The sequence below is a fragment of the Plecotus auritus genome (assembly GCF_963455305.1).
Source record: "Plecotus auritus genome assembly, chromosome: 6".
In the NCBI taxonomy this organism is placed as follows: Eukaryota; Metazoa; Chordata; class Mammalia; order Chiroptera; family Vespertilionidae; genus Plecotus; species Plecotus auritus.
The window spans coordinates 102,581,536-102,604,317 of NC_137773.1; the positions used below are offsets into that span (position 1 = coordinate 102,581,536).

A 22,782-nucleotide genomic window follows, 5' to 3' on the forward strand; every position below is an offset into this window, starting at 1 on the left:
ACCAAATATTTAACTATATACTTTCCCATGAAAATGACTAAATAAATATCAAAATGATAAGGTATCTATATTTGTGAAAATTAAATTGTGTGTACTAACTACGAGCTAGAAAGTTCAGGGATTTTCAACAAGATAAAGTGTGAAGCATCAGGTTGAAAAAATTAGCAAACAATGTTTTATTCACTTCAGGTCAGGAAAATCAGCCAGACGTACAAAGCAGAAGTATGACATCCCCTTCCTTGAACCCCATTAAGAGTGACAGGAATTGAACAGAGGGGTTGATAGGGGAGCAGTTGTTAAGGAACCCGTTTTGATCTCATAAGTACATTGTGATCATGTACTTATTCTTATAAGAGGGGCTTTAGTCCAGAAGTGCACAGTCACAACCTTGCCAGTTCCTGACCCAATTCCTAATGAGAGAATCCCTGTGTGACAAATGCCAGTCTATAGAGGTATCACAAAGACAATGGGAACAGGATTTTTCATTTCATTTTTACAATAAGATACTATTTTTAGACATATGGAATTTAAAATGCATAAAAAAATTCTGGTTTCTCTTAGTAGTTATTTTTTCTGGGTACATTTCTTTTTACATTGTAATCATAACTAAAAAATATTTCCATACCTTATTTTAAAATTTATCTTTATTGTTGAAAGTATTATAGATGTCCCCTTTTTTTTCCCATTGACTCCCTCTACTCCACACTCATCCCTTCCAGGCCTTTTAATTTGATGTAGGATAAGAGAGCAAAAGTATCCCAAGGCCCCTGGGTGCCCTTTTTTCTTAGTTATACTACAGAACTTAGGAATATAATAAAATCCTAATATGAAAATTGACTGAAGAGCAGAATGACTGGTGGAACAACTGGTCGCTATGACATGCACTGACCACCAGGAAGCAGAAGCTCAATGCAGGAGCTCCTGTGTTGAGTGTTTGGCCCCTCAGGGAGGTAACCGGCGGCGGTGATCAGGAGGTGGGGCCGGCTGGCGAGTGCCCCCACTGGTTGCCTCCCACAAACCAGCAGTCAGACATCCCCCGAGGGCACAGGCCAGGCTGAGGGACCCCCTACCCCTGGGGAAGAATTTCATGCACCAGGCCTCTAGTAGATAATCAAAAAAGGGAAGGAAAGAGAAGTGAAGAGAAGGATAGAGTGGAGAGAGAAGAGGAGAGGAGAGAGGGAAGAAAAGGAGATTAATCTGTATTCTGACACAAAAGAATTGCTGTAAAACTCTCTGTTGTTCTTTCTTTATTAAACATAAAAAAATGGACAAATTAAAATAAGTATCTCACTATTTCTCTCTAGTTGAGACTTAACTTCATGGGTTTTAAGGCAATGTTCCCAGTGTTCAATCATGTATAGTCGTGTATTGCACAACAATGTTTTGGTCAACAATGGATTGCATATACAATGATGGTCCCATGAGATTATAATGGAGCTGGATTTTCTGTAAGAAATGGAAGGACAGATGGTTCAGAAGACTTTTTTCTCTGATGGGAGAAATATCTTCAGGGTGTGGCAATAGATTGCCTCTCACTGACAGCACCTCAATTTTGAGGGCAGAGATCACATCCCAGCCTGTCACCACTGACTTGCTTTGGCACAGAGGAGCTTGTTCCCCCAGCACTGCACACTTAGAGGGCACTACAGCCCTCCATGCAGCTTGATTGTCTTCAGAGCACACTGCTGTAAATTCTCTGTGGAGGACCTAAGATCCTGTACAAGGACGCAGGTCCATAGGCAGTAACGTATAGTAATAAGTATTTTTTTCTTTAAATGAGATTTTTTTTCCATTTTTAAATTATTTTATTTTATTTTCTATTAGTTTCAGGTGTACAGCATATTGGTTAGACAATCATATATACTTTGCAAAGTGTGCCCCTGATATTGCCAGTACTCAACTGGCACTATACATAGTTATTACAATATTATTGACTACTAGAAGCTTGGTGCACGAATTCATGCACAGGTGGGGTCCATAGGCCTGGCCGGCAATCAGGGCTGATTGGGGCCATCTCACCCTGTCTGGGTCCAGGGTGCAGGTGAACCAGATTTGGGGCTGTCAGGACCCCAGCAGCAAGGTCTGGGTCAGTGCACATCATAGCTACCAGCTGGTCATTCAGTCGTTCCTGTCGTTCCAGTCGTTCAGTCATAACAGTTGCTTAGGCTTTTATATATATAGATATTCCCTACCCTGTACTGTACAGCCTCATGACAGAGTACTGTAACTACCAATCTGCACTTCTCAATCCCTTCCCCTTTTAACAACTATTACGTGCCATTGCCACTTTAGTAAAAAAAACTTTCTGTGGTAGCCTGTCTCTGTACTGTGGAAATATTTTCAGGTTGTAATGACAGAAAGCATAGATAAGTTTTATTTATGCATTCATTTAATGACAAACAGAGACCTTTGTGACAGGTAGAGTCAATAGAACAAAACAAAAAAATTTCCAAAGTCAAAATATTGGGTCCTCAGTTCTACACCCTTTCTATGTTAAACGCCCTCTTTTCTTAGGAATACTACAAAGTTCCAAAATCTGACCACTGCTCCAACATCCAATAGACAAAACTGTATCGCCATGCCTATCCCCTCCGTTCCTTTGTCTCTCCGTCTCAGTTTCTTATTCCTACTTATCCTTATCCTCAGGTCACCTTTCACTCCCTCCTGCCAGTAATTATTATAGTGATCTATGCCTTTCCCAGTCAGTTTCCCCTCAATATTTCCCACTAATCCAGCCCACATCCCTGTTCATGAAGCAGCACCGACCATTTCAATATTCTCTTTCTAACACTGTTGGAAGGAAGCAGAAGGGATCATGAGACTGTGTGTCTAAGGTCTACAGTAGTGTATGGTAATGTCCTAGGCCTTCACCTTCACTCACCATTCACTCACTGGCCAGAACAACTTCCAGTCCTGCAAGCTCCATTCATGGTAAGCCCTCTTCAGGTGTATCATATTTTATCTTTTATATAATACTTCTGTACCTTTTCTGTGTTTAGATACACAAATAGTTATCATTGTAACATAATTGTCTACAGTATTCTGTACAGGCTTGTAGCCTAAGAGCAACAGGCTGTATCATGCAGCCTAGCTGTATAGTAGGCTATACCATCTAGGTTTGTATAAATTCACTCTATGATATTTGCACAACGACACAATCACCTAATGACACATTTGTCAGTACATATCTCTGTCATGAAGTGACATATGACTGTATATTGAAAATCTGTTCCATAAAAATAAGCAAAGAGGACAAACAACAACAGACATAAAATAATTGAATAGTGGAGACCAGTCTGAAGAATCAGAGATGACAGTCCCTTAAGAAACATGTATACATTAAAAAAAAAGAGGATAGTCCTTTTGAAAAAAAGTTAAATTTATACTTAATACAATTTAAAAGAATATTAAATCCTAAAATGTTATCATTTGCAATTAAGAAGCAGAGCCTTCAAAGTACAAAATAAATCATGGCTGCTAGTTTATTTGTAATTTGGACAGCAAGCCATCAAATATGTACTACATAAAAATAGTAAATTAGAAGCTTAACTTCTTAACACAGAAAATTAAGATCAATAAATTTTTTAAAATAGCTCTAGTTGGTTTTGTTCAGTGGTTAGAGCATCAGCCCATGGGCCAAATGGTTGCAGGTTCAATTTTGGTCAAGGGCACGTACCTGGGTTGCAGGCTCAATTCCCGGCCCTAGTCCAGGTGCATGCAGGAGGCAACTAATCGATGTGTCTCTCACATCCATGCTTCTCTCTCTGTGTCTCTCCCTCTCTCTTCCACTCTCTCTGAAAAAAAAAATATCAATGAGGAAAAAAATCTTCCATTGAGGATTAACAGAAAAAAAATAAAAAAGAAATGAAAACAGGAAAAATAGTTCTAAGAAATCTAATCCAGATCTAGTAGAGATATCTAGGAATTCTTAGATAAATAAAACATAATAGAGGTAAAATATAATTAAAGAAATAATAACAATAAATGTCCTTGAGCTGAGGAATGCATAAAATGAAAACTCAACACCAGGAAGAATTCATAGAAAGAGAAGGACATTTATACTTACCTTCACACAATGAAGTCAACAAAAATGAAAACAAACTATTTGAAAAAGAAATTAAGAAAACTCTCCCACTTATATCAAAAACAATAAAATACTTAAAAGTATTTTTAACCAAGGAGGTGAAATCTATACACTGAAAAATGTGACTTTAATGAAAGAAATTGAAGACACAAATAAATTGAAAGATATTCTGTGTCCATAAATTGGAAGAATAAATGCTGTTATAATACCCATACTACCCAAAATAATCTGCAGGTTCCATGCAATTACTACCAAAATCCAATGGTATTCTCTACAGAAATAGGAAAAACAGTTCTAAAATTTGTATGAACCACAAAGATTCCAAATAAGCAAAGCAATTTTGAGTAAAGAACAGTTAGAACCATCTTATTCCAAACTATGTAGTAATTTACACAACATGGTCGTGGGATAAAAATGGACATCTAGATCAATGGAACAGAATAGAGCTGAGAAACAAATCTATGCAATCTATGCATATACAGTCAACTAACCTTTGACAAAGGCACCAAGAATTTACAATGGGGAAAGTACAGTATCTTTAATAAATGATGTTGTGAATACCAGCTATCAAACCTTTATAGAGGATTTCTTATTCCACGGAATATTCTACCTGTGATTATTTATAATAGAAAAAAATATGTAAATTGTAAGAATAAGTAATTCCAATATATCTTGGTTATTTTATTTCTAGGTGTGCATCAATGGTGAATGTGTGAATTTTGAGAAGTTCTACAATTCAACTAATTGCTCCTTTCAGTGCAATGAAAATGCTGTAAGATTTTGCTCCTTTTAAAATTAATCTCTTATCAGACATTTATTTACATAGGACTTATTCTTTGGCCTGTGTGTGTGTGTGTGCATGTGTGTGTGTGTATACTCATGCACATGTTTGTATAGTGATTTTGAAATCAAGTGTACGTTTGGGAATGTTTTTCACATAAATAAAATTGATCCAAAGAGACAAACCAGATAATATATATCTCAGAGGCCCAGTGCATGAAATTTGTGCACGGGGGGGTGGGGTGTCCCTCAGCCCAGCCTGCACCCTCTCCAATCTGGGACCCCTCAAGGGATGCCCGACTGCCCGTTTAGGCCCGATCCCGGTAGGATCAGGCCTAAACAGGCAGTTGGGCATCCCTCTCACAATCCAGGACTGGTGGCTCCCAACTGCTCGCCTGCCTGCCTTCCTGATTGCCCCTAACCGCTTCTGCCTGCCAGCCTGATCACCCCCTAACCACTCTCCTGCCAGCCTGATTGATGCCTAACTGCTCTCCTGCCAGCCTGTTTGCCCCTAACTGCCTTCCCCTGCAGACCTGGTTGCCCCCAACTTCCCTCCTCTGCCAGCCAGGTCACCCCTAACTTCCCTCCCCTACAGGCTTGATCGCCCCCAACTGCCCTCCTTTGCAGGCCTGGTCCCTCCCAACTGCCCTCCCCTGCTGGCCATCTTGTCACGGCCATCTTGTGTCCACATGGGGACAGGATCTTTGACCACATGGGGGCAGCCATCTTGTGTGTTGGACTGATGTTCAATTTGCATATTACTCTTTTATTAGATAGGAGATATATATATATATATAGATATATATATATAGATAGATATATATAGATATATATAGATATATATAACACCAATATTGCAAGTATATGTTTTATTATTAGACTGGTAATCTAGAAACCCAGTACTTAAGCACATAAAATGTCCTTGAGTTGAGGAATGCATAAAATGAAAACTCAGTAACAGGCAGAATTTATAGCAAAAGATGGACACCTAAAGTTTAAAGTTGGATCCATCATAATATCACTTATAGTTAAATTACATCATGTCAACATTCACCTAAAGTTTTTGAAAAACAAACCAAAAAAAAACAAATCATTATATATTTTTTTACTCGATACTATTCAATAATAGCAGTGCCTAGCAGTCATGTTTGTGGGTAACATCTTTCCTAAGCCCAAGTAATCAGTAACATTTATATAGAGAGTTTAGTTGTATATATATCAGGTACTCTTTCAAATACTATATATATATATATATATATATATATATATATATATATATATATAAAATTTTAAAATTTCATAACAACTAAAAAGGTGAGTCCTATTCCTATGCCTATTTTTACAAATGGAGGACAAGTTAAACTTAGTTTATGTGAAAGGAAAAGTTGATATTTAAACACAGAAAGAGTATATGTTCTTAAGTATTGCACAATACTCTTTGATGAACTAAGCATAGTTCCCTCACTTTTATCCCAGATTAATATTCCCTCATTATTAAGCCTAGTTAGAGTTTGTTCTTGACTGTGATATATTCAACTTTACCAGGGACTGTTCCTTTAATACAATTGATGCTTTCTGGAAATATAACTCAAGCCATCTTGTTTATCTGGTTTTAATTTTTTTGAATCATTCTCTTGCTCAAACATCTTCAAAGGTGGTTGATTCTTGTATTTTTTGTTTTTGCTTATTTCTTTCAAAAATTGATTTTAGTACACAGTTTAATTAATCAATAAAAAAGTGTGTGTGTGTGTGTGTGTGTGTGTGTGTGTGTGCGTGTGATGTATTACTAGCTAGCATTAAAGTACATGAAGTACAAAACACAGCTTATGTCAGTCATTTGGTAACATTATGATTGACTGCTCTTCCAGGTGGATGGCAGTGAACTCCAGTGCCAATGTGAGGAAGAAGAGATAATTGTGGAATGGGAAGAATCCTTAAATGTTACCAGTGAGCATCCTAGAATATACTATCCTGCATATATCAAAAGCTTAGCCAGTGAAAAAGCTTTTTCCTTATTTTCTGAGTCTACTGCATATATGTTGTGTTTCTGCATGTATTTATATGGTCTTTTTTTCACATGTTTAAATACTCACATTTGAATTTACTCCCATTGTTTTTAGAATTAATTTATCTTTTCCTAAATTTGCATTAGGTCTTCTAAGAGCCCATAACCCAAAAAGGCTTTTTCTATAGTCTGTTAATAACCGAAAATAGAAACTTTTCTGTTGATTGTGGTTCCCTTAAACATAAGGAGTGTTCATTGCTAACATAGATGGTAATTTGTATAATATTATAGCCTTTTCCTTTAAAATATAAAAATTGTGGGGAAGAGGAATCAAAGTATTTTAAGGAATAGAGAACTGGTCTCTAACAGCTCAGTTAAATGTTAATATTCTACTGTCCTAAAGTTTAAATCCTGGTTGAAGCTCATGGTTGTTTGTTTTTTGTTGTTTTTTACCATTTCAGATATCTCCATCCTGGTTGTAGTCCTTGTCCTGGGTATCATCGGTATTGGGGGAATCGCATTTTTAATTCGCTACCTAAACTGTATTAAATTGAAGCAAGTTCAGAGGTATGTCTGTCTTCCCTATGTGTTGAAGAAGGCCATTACTGAGACTATATTGGCTTTGTGTCCATAGAGGGTACTCGATGGAGGCAAAATATAACCTCTTATTAAAGACCAAGTAAGAGTAGCCGTATATCAAGTTCTAATCCCAATGTTTATCCCAGTAGTTCCCCAACTTGATGGCACATTGAAATTACAGGGTTGTTGTCTTGGGTTTTATGTTTGTTTGTTTGTTTGTTTGTTTTACCCTAATTTTGGTTTCTCCCTCTTATTTAATTGTTATAGGGTGTAACCAGAGTATCCATCTTTTAAAAATCTCCTTGTTGATTTAATGTTAACCACAGGTCTATTCCCCTAGCTTGTATCAATGTTCCACTTCCTTTTGACAGCCCACCTCGAGATAGACTGGGAGTGGAGAATAAAGGATACTTTGGTGATGAGCTGCAAACCAGGACTGAGCCAATCTTACCTGATATTCATCCCCTACACGTAAGAAAATTTCATTTGCAATAGTTGGTTAACTTAAAAAGTTAAGTAATGTGTGTTTGAAGTGGAAGTAGCCCTAAATCTAAATGAGGTAGGAGATGCAGAACAGTTTAACACAATTTCATACCAAGCCTTCAGTCTACATATGGGGAGGGAGAGAATGGCAAGACCCAAGCAAACCAAGACACTATTTCAGAGAAAACTATATTGGTTAAATAAAGTATTGATTTGTGCACTATTGGAAAAATACAAATATAAACCATATTAAGGGGAAAATGTCTTAGTACATTTAAAAGAACTGAAGTTATACAAAATATGTTGTCAAAATAAAATCATATTAAAAATAAGTAACAGAAAGATACTGGGAAAATCCCCAATTAAAAATTAGGTAACAAGCCCTAACCGGTTTGGCTCAGTGGATAGAGCGTCAGCCTGCGGACTGAAGGGTCCCAGGTTCGATTCCGGTCAAGGGCATGTACCTGGGTTGCGGGCACATCCCCAGCGGGGAGTGTGCAGGAGGCAGCTGATCGATGTTTCTCTCTCATCGATGTTTCTAGCTCTCTATCCCTCTCCCTTCCTCTCTGTAAAATATCAATAAAATATATTTTTTAAAAAAAATTAGGTAACAAGTTCCAAGGAATCCATGAGTCAAAGAAAAAAATTGAAAGAAAAATTAGAAAGTATTTTAAATTACAAGGAAAGGAAGCACAATATATCAAAATTTATGGGAAACATTGAAATTAGTAATTAAAGGAAACTTGCAGCGCTACTTGCTTATGTTCAGAAAAGAAGAAAGGTATCAGGTCAACAACCTCAGCTTTCACTTTAAGAAACAAGAGAAAGTAAAACAAATGAAACTCAATGTAAGCAGAGAACAGGAAAAAATAAAATGTTAGATTAGTCACTGATGAAATAGATAACAGAGAAAAATCAATTAACACAAAGCTGTTTTGTAGAGAAGATTAATAAATATTATAAACCTTCAACCAGACTGATCAGAATAAAAATAAGAGACTTCCAGAAATCAAAAAGGTGACATCACGGATTATACACTTATTCAATTGATAATTAGAGAATATTATGAAAAAGCATCATTTCAATATGATCATGTCATGAGATAGCAAACTTTTTGAAAGTTACAAATCCCCAAGCTTACTCATGAAGAAATAACCTGAATAGCCCTGTATCCATGTAATAAAGAAATTGAGTTTGTAGCAAAAACCTTTCCACAAAGAACACTCTATGCCCATATAGCTTTACTAATGAATTCTACTAAACATTTAACGATGACATAATACCAATTACATATAAATTCTTCCAGAAAATGAGAGAAAATAGTTACTTCCCAACTCATTTCATGAGCTCCGTATTTTTCTGTTACCTAGACAAAGTCATTATAACTGAAAAAACTACTTGCCAATACTTTTAATAAATACAGGTGCATAAATTATTAGTTTTTAACCAATTAAATCTCACAATATATAAAAAAGGATATGCATTGTGACCAGTTGGAATTAATCCCAGGAATACTAGGCAAATTTAACATTTAAGAAATCACTCAAGCTAATTCACTGCATTATCAGACTAAGATAATAAAATCATATGATTATTTCAAGAAAATGAAGCAAGAAAAACATTTTCAAAAGATCTAATATCTATTTCTGATAAAATCTAGTAAACTAGAAATATAAGGGAACTTACTGAACCTGATAAAAGATATCTACAAAAACAACAACAACAACCTATAGCTAACATCATATTTATAGGTGAAAGATGAATGCACATAAATACATGCATCTCTTTCTTACAAAAATTAAAATTTAAAAATGATAGGACTAAGTTATAGGGTTGAGAAATAAATATTTGGGGCTAAAATAAACTGACACACAAGGAAGATGTCATTATTTTAAGCCAGGAAAGTGACTAATTTGGGGAGGGGGTGTGGATGGGCATAATGATAGGAAACTTGAAATGGCAGTTTTATTTCTCAACAAATGCAGTGATTGCAAGGATATTCACCATCAATGTTTCATTAAGCCCTGAATCTATTTGTGTGTGTTTTATCTGTATTGTATTTTCCCATGAACTGACTAAACGTAAATAAAGGACAACAATACCAAATACTAGTGGATATGGACAATGAAAACTCTCAAACATAACTAATGAAAATGTAAATGGTATAAACAATGGGGAAAATCGGTACTATGTATTAGAGCTGATCATACACATGGCCTGTGACCCAGCAATTCCTGCCATAGGTATAAACCCAACATAAATGTGTCCTGTGGAATTGGAAGCCACTTACAATAATGTTCTCACAATAAAACAAATTGCTATGTATTCATACAATGAAAACTAAAGACAAAGAATAATAGATGACATACTGATATCTACAACCACATGGATAAATCTCACATACTCTTCAGCAAGACACCAAATCCACAAGCAAACTGCATGATTCAATTTATACCAAGGTCAAGAATTGGCAACACTAAGCTATGGTATTAGAAGTCAGGGTATTAGTTACAACAGAGAAGGGAGCGTCTTCAGCGCAGGAGGTAAAGTTTTGCTTTTGGATCTGGGTGGGAGTTGGTTACACAGAGGTACCCATTTGTGAAAATTCATCCATCTCTACACTTAATACTTGTGCATCTCTGTGTATATTTTACACTAAAGGGAAAAGTTTATTAAAATAACTTTAGAATATATATTTAGCAATAAATTATATATATGCAATATATAGTCTTAGTAACATATTAAGACCTAAAAAATGAACTGCCAATCCTGCAGAAGTCCCTACAAGTAGTGGCTTGCTTAGTGCCTTTAACAACAGCCATGATTTTCTATGCAGTTAGCTCACTAAAGATACACACACACACACACACAAACACATTTAAAAAAAACACACAACTGTGAGTGCAGCTTAAGAAGCTATAAAGGCATTTTCTTGAAAAAGTAATTAAGATTATCCCGATAAAACTGATAAGATTATCAGTTAAAATTGATAAGATTATCCCGATGAAACTGCCCAATGGGACTGTTTCAAGGAGGGAGTATAAGCCTTAAATTTTGAGGCTAACTATCAACTGACCACAGCTGGTTGCACATGCCAATGAAAACATAATGGTGCCAATAATTTAAAACAGGGAGTTTTGGGGTTCACAGTGGTCTGGTTACACAGCTCCAGAGGTTTTGAATGCTTTGTTTATTTCTGCATTATCAGACTAAGATAATAAAATCATATGATTATTTATGTCCCATATGCCCTGTGCTTTTTCTGCACAATAATATAGAACCTGCTCCCACCCTACACCCAGGAACACATGTATGACCTAGAGCAGAAATGCTTCTTCTGAACTTCACTGGAGTATTTAGGGACAGACAGATCATCTTTCTCTGATTATATGGTGGTTTCTTATATTTATCCATTTGTGCTTTTATTACACCAGTGGTGACCCCAAGATGATAAAAACAAGTCTTAATTGTGCACTCAAATGGGTAGAATATATTGTGTGATGATGTTTTGAGGTTATACTAAGATTTCATGAGACAAAATCAGATAATGATGTCAATGTGTATGTTTAACTTGAGGTTTAACTAAGAAAGTGTATGCAAATGCTTGGTTTAGACTTGTTGTATTTGTCATAAAATCATATACATAATAGTGATTTAGCTGGTGTTTGTTGGACACATTATTTATCTAGCAAGGCCGGTTCTCTCAGCAAAATTGGTTTGGGAAAAGTCGTTGTTGTCCTTTCCCTATTACATCAATGGGGTTTGGCTAAGCTCTGCTCTGCACCAATGCCTCTCCTAGGTCCTGTTTCCACTGGAACACGTTTCTCGTTATATTAACATCTGCGGGGGTTAACGGAAAGCACTTTACAGGGGTAACCTCAGTCAGGCATATGTGTATTACCCTAGTAAGTTCTGAAGGTCTGCAAAGACCTTCAAGGTCCAAAGGGATATAATGGTTGTGGAATTGCAGGCACCCAGACAATTGAAGATACTAAGATTCAGAGGCTAACAGGTGTGCCTTGTGCTACTCATAACATAATATGGAAAAAAAGCTTCTACCCTTCTCATATGTGAGTTGGCTTTATAGATAAAATCTGAGACTCATCCACCACAAGAGAACAACCTAGGAAGAAGGCTGTTTCCATGTATTTTAATATTTGTACATTTACTAGGACTGTATTCCAGGGATGGCTGGACATTTATTTCATGGACTTGGAACAGAGTCATACTGGCTTGAATACTAATTGCAGGTTCATAGTATTTCCCTTCACCAGTGAAGAACTGCAGAGTCCCTGGAGAGGCTTCCAAGCCATTTCTCCAGTCCTCTCTACATCACACTGGTATAGCCCCTTGCCTCCTTTCTGTTAGTTGTGCCAGTTTGTTCATTGCAGTAATAATTTTGATGTCACTTGACCATTCGTTGGTTCCTTGAAAAGATCCAAAAATATAATATAACTCTCTTATTTGAGGCAGAAATAAGACACTTTCTAGGTCTCTGTAGGGCTGGGATTCAGGTGGGAAGAGCACAATGGTTCATGCAAGTACACAGTCAGAGATGGTCTTTATTTACAATATTGGAATTGTGTTCATCATGAAATCTTGGAAATTAATTTTATAGTATTATCACAATTACTGAGTATGTATGTGTCTCTTTTAAATGTTGTTCCTGTGACAAGACAAATGCCTCGCTCACCTCACCCTAGTCCTGGCCCAGGTTCTCAGGAGTCAATATCCAAAGATGGCTTCCAATGGATCCTTGATCAACCTGAGGACTTTCCACTGACTGAGGAGGTGTAGTCCATGATCAGTCTTGACAAGAGAGAAACAGATTAGCCAAATCAGCACACTCAAACATTAGAGACTAAGTCAAAAAAGAATATTACAGGCTTTCTAAGATCACCCAAAATGCTGGTGGCTGTTTCTACATCTATATCCTCAAGGTCACAGAGCAGGATGCTTCTTACTGAGAACGGGGTGCTGAATGCACCAAGACTCTCAATTGTATGTTTCTTGTAAATTAGCAATTATCATTATGTCATCTTTATTCATAGCTAAAAGGATGTGATTAAGATAGTGTTCAGCCAGGCCAGTGTGGTGCAGTGGTTGAGCATCAACCCATGAACCATGAGGTCACAGTTCGATTCCTGGTCAGATTTCCAGCTCATTCCCCAGTAGGGGGCATGCAGGAGGCAGACTATGGATGATTATCTCTCATCATTGATGTTTCTCTTTCTCCCTCTCCCTTTCCCTTCATCTCTCTGAAATCAATTAAAAAAATTGAAAAGATAGTTTTCTGTCTGTACTTCCACAGAATCTGCCTATCACACAAGATGATTTAAGAAGATGCTGCACATGCAATCAGTACAGTCCTTTTCATAAGTTGGTTTTACTGGAATTTCAATAGATATACTTTTTGAATGAAAGATCTTGAGAAATGTTTGTAAATCTATTACCAAATATATTGTTGGAGAGATTCACAAGGGTTTTTTTTTTTAATATATATTATTGATATTTCACAGAGAGGAAGGGAGAGGGATAGAGAGCTAGAAACATCGATGAGAGAGAAACATGGGTCAGCTGCCCCCCGCACACCTCCCATTGGGGATGTGCCCGAAACCAAGGTACATGCCCTTGACCGGAATCGAACCCGGGACCTTTCAGTCCGCAGGCTGACGCTCTATCCACTGAGCCAAACCGGTTTTGGCGAGATTCACAAGGTTTACAAGGAAAAATAGTTTCTGATAAAACTTCACTTAACCAGAATCACCTCCCCCACCCTATCCCATAGGAATTTACAAACTATCTTAGATTTTTCATGAATCAGGAAGATGTGTTCTGCATGTGTATGTGCACATGTGCATGTGTGTCTATGTATGATATCTGATGCAGTTCCTGACACAGCATTTATTTATTATAGAAACCTGCAAGTAGAGAGCCAAGAGGACTTGAAGATTCCAATCCACATGCCAAAATGGTAGGCTCCCAAGACAGGTGGCACTTCCCTCATCCCCCGTTTACATTTTCAAAGGCTAGCGTCCTTTTGTGTTCTTTACATGCTCGTTGACTGACTAGGAACATCCTCTGCTCTTATCAAAAAGAATAGGATGGTCGACATTGTTTCCTCTGATATGCTAACATTTCTAAGATAATCTAGAAGGGCATGCTTTAATTCAAGAGTTTCAACCTGACCAAAAGAGCGAGCTAGAATTCAAGTGTCAGAGTTTCAAAATATAATGACAAAAACAAAACTTTATTCTCAAACTTTTATTGGCCAGTGTATACAAATTTATGGGTTCTCATGAAGTATTTTAAAGGACATAATAGTACTGGCAATCACAGAAAAGGTATCATTTCTAATGGTAAAGGTTGTTGTTGTTGTTTTTTTCATGATTGGTTTATCGAAGTTCACTTACCAAATCAATAACTGACTGTATCTGAGGGAGAATTTCACTTTTGTGTACGTTAGAAAATTTATCTCTGTGTTAGAAAATTTATCAAAATTGTGGAGGGAGACAAAATTATCAAAGGGAGACAAAATTAGGACTGTTTGGCTACATTTTAGAGTTTTTGTTTTCTTTCCTTCTTTCGTCCATTCATTGACTTTTGTTGAGTGTCTACAGTGTACTGGTTTAATATGAAGCTTCCCCTCACAAAGCATTCTTACAAGAAATCCTGCCCAATACACCTTTGTTGTTGGGATGGGGAAGAAGGGATATTTCTAATTGCCCTACCTCTTCACAATGATGAACCTGTCTCATGCTGGAGTGTGAAGAGAGGCACTCCTAGTGCAAACAAACTGGCTTCCTCTAATGAAAAACTAAATGGTTTTCTTTCTTTTGTGATAGGCTCATTCATTTTACAATAACTGCTTAATTAGCCCTGGCTCAGGAGAGCTGGGAAATGTCGATAAACGTAGTACAGCAATATCCAGAAAGATTATTGCAATTAGTAGATATGAATAAGTAACTGAAATAGTACATGCTTATAGATTTTACCAAAACAACTTATTTTAACCATATGTTTCTATTTAGAGCTTGAAATTGGATATCCAAAATGGCTGCGCAAGTCTAGGTTGAGGCTGCTGGATGCATGATCTTCACAACCTTCCCTCAATATTCGCTACACAAATGTTGGTAGTTTTTCAAATGTTTTTTATCCAGACAGAAAACATTGAAAAGAAACAACTTCTTTCTGTAATTATTTGCCTGTAGAATTCATAACCTGTAGTGTAGACATATGCTACAAAAGTCATTATAGTTTTTCAAAACCTCTTTAGCTTACTACCAATATAAACCGTCTCCTTGCTCTAGTATTTCCCTATAAAATATTAGTATAGTTACTTAAAAAGGAACCAAAACCTTGAAGACAATAAATTACAATCCTGAGTCTAAGAAGCAAAAAAAAAACAAAAAAACAAAAAAAAAACACACAAACAAAAAACAAAACAAAACAGTGTTTGTATAAGGTTAGTGCCTTGGGAGTATGAAAGTACTTACCTTCATCTGAACATGACATGATTACCACTCATTCTGGGTTAAGTGAAATTCTCTCCCACAGAAAGCCAAGGAATTCAGTGCTAATTAAAAGGTAGATGACTGTTTTACTCATTTCCTTTTAGTGAAGGAGACGGAACAGTCACCCTAATTGCAGAATAATTCTTAAAATGGTTTTGACAGCATTGGAGGACTTGAAATGTTCCTGATTAATTCTAAATTCTTAGAATTTAATTTTTAAATTCTCAAATCTTTAGAATTCCTTAGAACCTGACAGAGAAGTCAGAGGTTTATAAGAATTTCAGAAAATTTACTCCCACAGAGAAGAAATACGATTTCCATGAAAGGCTTGTGAGATCCTTGTAACAGATGGACTTGATCACGTAGTGTGTGATTTCTGTGCTGTCTCCGCTCCTCCCTGTCAGTTGATTCCAGTGGGGTTGTCCTGGGAATGATTTCAGCTATTTCTGATACCTTTGCTTCTCAGTGTTTTCTCTTGTGCTCTCTACTTTCTTTTGGTTAGCTGTCAAAGCTGCATCCAATTCTTTTTCATTCTTTGAAATAAAGTTTTCAAGTGCTAACTGCAAATTTTATGATTCAATTAAATAAATGCTGCAAATCAAGGAAGAAGGCTGGTTGTGCTTGGTGAGATTTTGTTGCTATGTTGACTGGTTGATGAGAGAAAAGAGTGCAGATCGGGCAGCAGTGACTCAGCACTTTAATACCTAGATAGTTGATTAAAGATTTGTTTTTCTAATTAAAACCATCCCTTTAAGAAAGAATATTGATAAATATGTACTTAAAGCAGAAGGTGCCAATTTACATATTTTATGTAAATTTATTTAAAAAAATTCTATATAAAATATAAAACCTCATATATGCTAGCAAACAATAATCCTCTGGTAATCAAAATGAAGGGACAGTCACAGACTCATATTCACCTGAACAATACATATGTTGCTGAACAGTACACATTTTGGTGACATATTATTCCCCCTATAAAAGGATAGCCTTCTTGATTTGTTCTTGTTACCAATGCTCTTCCAGAGAACTTGTCATCACCACCCACTTCCTCTGCCTTGGACTCAACATTTCCCTAACTATTCATTTCCAGTGATTTTTTCAAATTTCTTCTCTCGCTCCAATTATGTGTCTGATACTCCCCAAATTTTCCTGCCTCATTGCTTCCAGCCTAATCGCTCTAGACTTCTAACCTGCTTCATTCTTTTCAGATAACCCCAGGGCCTTCTGGTAGCTAAGAACCTTTCCATTTTAGGTAGTGCTCCTCATGCTTGCCCATACTGTGTTTCCTATCCCTTAGAGATGTTACCTGCACTCCTTTCAAATGTTGCCACTACCTGCTCTGTTTCATAGGGACCTTCTCCTTCCGATACTGTCTATAGATTAAAAAGCACTTTCAACCTCCCTACCAATGGTCCCCTTGGAGGCCCAGTTCTGTTTCTGGTTATGGGCCAGTTATGATTTCATAGTCTTAATATTTCTGGCCCTTGCCACCTCCAGGGGTTTGAATTCTTTCCCTTGAACCCACAATTGCTGACAGGTCTCCTACTGTGAATGGACAGACCTGCCCAACCTGCAGTCTAAGTACCTCTGTCTTCCACCCTAGTCCCATGAACTTCTTGCTGCCCTGCCCCATGCACAGCTTGAGAACTCTTCCTGATGCTGGTTTTGCCTAAACTAAGACTGAACCTCTGGCAGCCTTGGATGCTGTGCCCTGGAGTCCCTGCAGCTGGGTCATGTGCTCTCTGCCTTGGGCAGAGGCGATTTATCTGGAACCTAATGAAGCTTGAGCTTCAGGGCCCATATACACACTGCCCCTTCCAGGACTTTTTATCTAGTTTTGTATTTACATATTGTAATGACATTCAGTGAGCTAGATTTGGGTTGAGGAGGAGGAATTCAAATAATTATCAGCAAAAGTGCCTACAGGAAACAAAGTCTCAGCAACAGTGAGGAGAGGATCAGCTCAATACAGAATGGGGGCGGGAGACCTGGGAAAGAGAGAAGAATGGCAGGTTTGAGCAGCTATCTACAACCCCCTTGCTGACTGGAGAGAGACCTTTGTAGGAGTGAGCACTCCCGTAGCATTACAGAGAGTAAAATCACAGACGGGGTGAAAGCTGAGTGAATTTTGACTGTGTTCCTCAACATATATGCAGATCAATGGCTAAGGGCAGAAGCTTTACCAGCTCGGGGAGTTTGAACAAAACCTTTGCTCTAATCACTGGCTACTGAGCCATGCAGATCCAGGGCAACCGATAGAAAAACAGTATGAAATATAAAAATATGAATTAAAACTTGAGGAGAGACACCAGCTGTATATTTCAGGGGGCAGAGGTGGGCAAAGTTCTGCAGTTGAAGTTCAGGCAAGTCATAAAAGAACACTCAGAAGAAAGGGAAAATGTCTCTCCCTGTGCTCCTGACCAATTCCTGTTTGGCACTGCCTGATTTGAATTAATTTTTGCTCAAGTAAACTCTTAAAAATAAACAAATAAATACTCAGAAAAATAAATCAGAACCTGTATTTATTACGATATATTACCTGTATGCTATTCTGTCAAGGAGTAGCAAGTATAGTTTTACATCAGTTCTGCCAGGAATACAGTGATGGTGATCTAAAACAAAACCAGCATTTCCAATAAAGCATGATTATTATCACATATCAACCAGCTCCACATAGCCACTTTGCCTTTTTCTCGAAGCTTCTGTCCTTATAGATTGTTGTGGAATTTTAAAAATTGCATTGGTTGCACTAAAATTGGGTAGTTACATTCTAAAGAAAGGTAAGCATTCCCTTAATAGCATGCAAATGTGTGGTAGGACTGTCTATCAGTGAAGTTCCTACAATGACCACTAGGTGACGGTCTAGTAAACTAAATCTGTAAGCTAGAAAATTCCATTATTTCTTCCCTTTGTCAGACAACCCTAGACCTTCAGAATCGTGACTTTCAATACACTTACTAAGAAATTTGCTAAACTCCTGTTTCTTGTTATTAAAAATATAAGTCTGGGGGAATTTTGCTACACACATACTTTCTTCTCTGCCAGGGTTGAGAGTTGAAGTACACAAACAGGGACCATACTCCTTCCTAAACAGAGGGGAGCTGGGCTGGCACCTGAAAGATTTGAATGGAGATTTTAAATTGGAAAGATAAATGTGACTCACTCACATTTTGAAGTCCAGTCTTCTTAAAGTTGATTTGTCAACAGCCCAAAATGATCCCATCTTTTGAAAACTACTTATGGGTGTTTAGTTTGGGGTTTTTGTTTTGTTTTTTTGTTTGTTTGTTATATTATCTGTTTATCTACTTTTTTTGAAGACCAGAAAATTAACCACTGCTGCCATGGAAACCTGAAGGGCTTCCTCTTTCCCCAGGGACGCATAAGGGATAGTAAATGCCAGGAAAAGCCACAGCCTGCTTGACTTATATGACTTTGTGGTGGACTGTTGATGACAGTTGATGTCTCCCTACTAATCATCAGGGAATGAGAAATATTGATTAGATTCCTGAGCTTATTGGAAGCTTCCTGATCACTTTCTAATGGAAGGTCAGGCTTTTAGGGGACTCAGGAGCTGTTAGGTTAGGTAGGGAAGTGACTGTCTTGTGGCCTGGGCAGAATCCATTAACATCTTTCTCCAGGAAAAGCTGCAATCATGAGCTATTTGTAATGGATATTGATTGCTAAGAAAAGAAGATACACATAACTTTAAACCTCAGGGGTCTCTAGGGATGAAAGACACAGAGGGAGGGGGCCTTCAGGATCACAGGAGTGCTAGTTGGGAACCAGTTGTATCAGAGGTGACTTACAGAATCTTAGATAAGTGGATTTGAAAGTCAGTGCTTCTTGCTCAAGGATACGGGTAATTTGCTGCAAGGAGAGCAAATACAACACTTATTGAGTACACACTACCTGTCGGGCACTATTCGAAGCCCCTCACATGTAAATTTATTTAGCTTAAAACAATTCTATGAATTAACTACTATTATTATCCTCGTATTACACTGTGAGAAAAATCAAAGTCAAATAATTTGCCAAATGAGAGAACCAATTAAATAGTATAGTCAGAATACCCACGCAGGAAGTCTAACTCCAAAGTCTATACTTTCAATGCTTACCATGCTGCTGGTGCAAATGTAATTTTGTTCAGGAAAAGGCACAGGCCTTCAGACCTGTGTAAGAGAAGTTAATACATCTCACTCCCACTCTCATTTTTCACCCACCAAGTTGCCCAGCCTTCTCAGCCACAGTAACAACAGTGCACAGGTTTACACAGCCAGGAAGGGGAAGGAAAGCCAAGTAGCTGTCACCTCCCAGATTAGCCAGACCCGGTCTGAGACGCTGCTGTTCATGTGGAGCTGTATTTGGAGATGCACCCGAGAGTTTAATCATTTTACTGTTCTCCTGGCCACTCTCTAGGGGGTGCTAGTGACCCTGAAATTTTTTTTTTTTTGGGGGGGGGGCAGTTTTACAACTATTTCAGGTTCTGAAAATGCTTTCTCAGCAGAACAGGGCTCTGTCTGAGTGATGTATTAGTTCAGTGTAGCATGCCTGGGGAAGCTCTCTGCTCCTGCCTCCACCATCTGTGTGCAGAGAAGGAAAACCAACAGGATTATTGATGCTTGGCAGCAGACAGTGGGTGAGGAGATAGCAGGGGTCAATAAAAGGGGAAGAGCCTTGGATGAAACCTTCTTCCTTGCTTTAATAAAAGAACGAATGCACCGGGTGAGTGGTCACTTTTAACACGTAGGAAAGAGAGAGGGTCTGCACTACACCTTTCTGACTCCTAGGCACCTACCTGCTAGCCCTTTCCACCCTTCTCATGTGCTGCCCGCTGCAAAGCTCTATGACAAGTATTTTACAGGCGAGGAAGCTAAGGATGAGAGGGCCCAGACATCCAGCTGTGAAAAGCAAAACAGAAATATGCGCATAGGTCTCAGACCAAAACTACAATCTCAGCTGTTACCCACTCCACTTCGGCTGGCCTAGCAGTCACCAATGGGACAGTGACATCACGGGTGACCTTTGAATGACCCTAGTTTATTCCCGGGAAAGGTGACTGATCTAGAAAGAGGCTTGCTGGCAGTGGCTGAGCCTATGTTTTTGTCATAAAGCTGTAGAGTATTAATTTTACTTCACATCTTCTCCAGGTTCTTCAAAGTAATGATTAAAAGGAAGAAAATGTTCAAAGGTCTATTGTTATTACAACAGGAATCAAATGAGTAATTGCTAGACATAAAAATATAAATTACTTTAAACAAGTCCTCCAGCATATAAAATCATTCTCTTCCTACATTTATACTATTCTGTTCTCTCCTATTATCAGCATCAGCCTCTTGATGTAAAAGTTTATGTCAATGACCCAAAGGGGATGACATGGAAAAAAAACAACCCAAAACACTAAAGTCCTGACTCAGGGACATGCCTCCTCAGGTCCACCAGGGAAAGTAGCTGGAGATTAAGTTGATCTTCTCTGAACCGTGTTTCATGCTCTCTCTGAAGAAGGACATAGTTTACAACAGCATTAGCTACTGCAGTCTTTAGACGGGCTGAGAGAAAGAAATAACCTACGTAGCACACTGAGCAAATTTGATGCCCGAATATTGAGACACTGCCAAGCAATTCAAAAGAAAAATAAATCAATTCATTCCATCGCCTTAATGCTGCCTTAGTAGTTTGACAGGTTTCTATGCTGAAAATATCACCAGCTGGACCCTGTGTCACTCAATAGCCCAACTTCAGAAGTGAATTATCAGGCACCAGCCCAATCGCATACCACACTCCTCCCTGGGTTCACTGGCATCTTCAAGTGAGCGAGCACCCAGACTCGGAAAAAAAGGTAAAGCGACAGACCACATAGCACCATTTCTGGGATCACAGCACAGGCAAAGCCATCATCTGTAGGGAGCGGCTATAGGGTTAAGCCTGGGACTGACCTGTTGGCAAAGCCACAAACAAGTCCCAGCTTAGAGGGCACAGCCCTCTTAGCATAATTAAGCTTGACCTCATGATGCTCCCTAGATCCTATCTGGGTAGCTAATGGGCTGTGGGAGGTGCAGCAAGTGCTGCCAAAACAAGTGAAACTCACAAGAACATTGTAACTATGTTAACCAGCTCCTTGTTTGTCTCTGACTATAAAATAAAACCTAGGCCAGTGGTCGGCAAACTCATTAGTCAACAGAGCGGCACACCGCCGCGGCTCGCCAGCCGCAGTTTGCGGACCACTGGCCTAGGCTTACAGGTGGGGTCTTTCTGTGTCCTTACTCAGGCATAAGAGATCCACGGAGACCCAGCTATATTCTCTTCATCTGTCTTTAATCCTTCACTGCCCTCCCTCAGGCTCGCGGAACCTTGGCTGTGCTAGCGAGGCACAATCATCTTCTTCACTAGGACCTCCTCTCTCCAGGTGACTCTTCTAAAAGCAAACAAACAGAAACTGGAGACAGAGAGCAATAATACTTGTAGACTTCAGAGGGGAAATTGGCATGAAAATAACAATAAATAAATAAAGATTGATACCACTTCAATTCTGCTTATTTAATTATTCATTTGCTTCTTTATTCAACAGATATACATGTGTATAAAGCTCTGCCTTAAGAAACCAAAGCCTCATGGGAAAACAAGACAGGCTCCTGAAGGAATGATAGCATAAAGTGGTGAATGGCACCAAGGGAGAATTTTAACAAGTGGGAAAAGGTTTGCCAAGCCGAGAAGTGGTATTCCAGGGAGAATCAGGGAGTATGCCTACCAGATTTGATGGGTTCTCGCCTAGTGAGTAGACAGTGTAGCTGACTTAGAAGATGTATAGGAAAGTGTGGTGTGAGGGCAGCTGGCAGGTGGGCTCTGGAGGGCATTCTAAGCTGTTTATCTTAAAGACAATGAGACCTTATTAAATGGATTTAAATGGCAGTAACAGGATCAAACTTGTATTTTAGAAAAAAAAATGACAGTCATAATTGTAGGGTGGATTAGAAATGACTGGACTGTCCAGCTTAGAAGTCATTAAACTTGATAGGAGACCAGGGATGGTAGAAACAGAGAGAAGCAGTCAGCGTCACAAAGCTTTTTATGGCAAAGTAGGGGACAGGGATGAGGTAGAGGGAAAGTTGAGATGGGCTTATAGGTTTTTGCTTTTGTAGAGGCTTCATGGGTTCTTTCACCAACAAAGAGAAAGTGGTCATTGATTAGCAACAATCACCATCTGTGGTTTGAGACTTGCGATAAATCCCAAGGCACAGCTCTGAGACCTGCCAGCCACTCCCTCCCTGGGGCTTGGGGGCTCTGGGATCAAAAATGTTTTTCTGTTGAGCTAACTTTTAATTTAAGCATGAACCCAA

The 22,782-nt window shown here is 38.4% G+C and overlaps 1 protein-coding gene across 1 annotated transcript in view; it reads left to right on the forward strand.

Annotated features, from left to right (window-relative positions):
- ADAM7 (ADAM metallopeptidase domain 7) overlaps positions 1–15,327 on the forward strand; it is a gene marked incomplete at its 5' end in the record, with an annotated part of 76,858 nt that extends 61,531 nt beyond the window's left edge. Inside the window, 6 exons of the mRNA XM_080675482.1 lie at positions 4,776–4,856; positions 6,733–6,811; positions 7,331–7,436; positions 7,820–7,919; positions 13,849–13,905; positions 14,963–15,327. Of these exons, the coding sequence (XP_080531608.1) occupies positions 4,776–4,856; positions 6,733–6,811; positions 7,331–7,436; positions 7,820–7,919; positions 13,849–13,905; positions 14,963–15,007 (468 nt within the window). The 3' untranslated portion in view covers positions 15,008–15,327. The remainder of the gene's footprint in view (positions 1–4,775; positions 4,857–6,732; positions 6,812–7,330; positions 7,437–7,819; positions 7,920–13,848; positions 13,906–14,962) is intronic.
- Between the last annotated feature and the right edge of the window lie 7,455 nt (positions 15,328–22,782).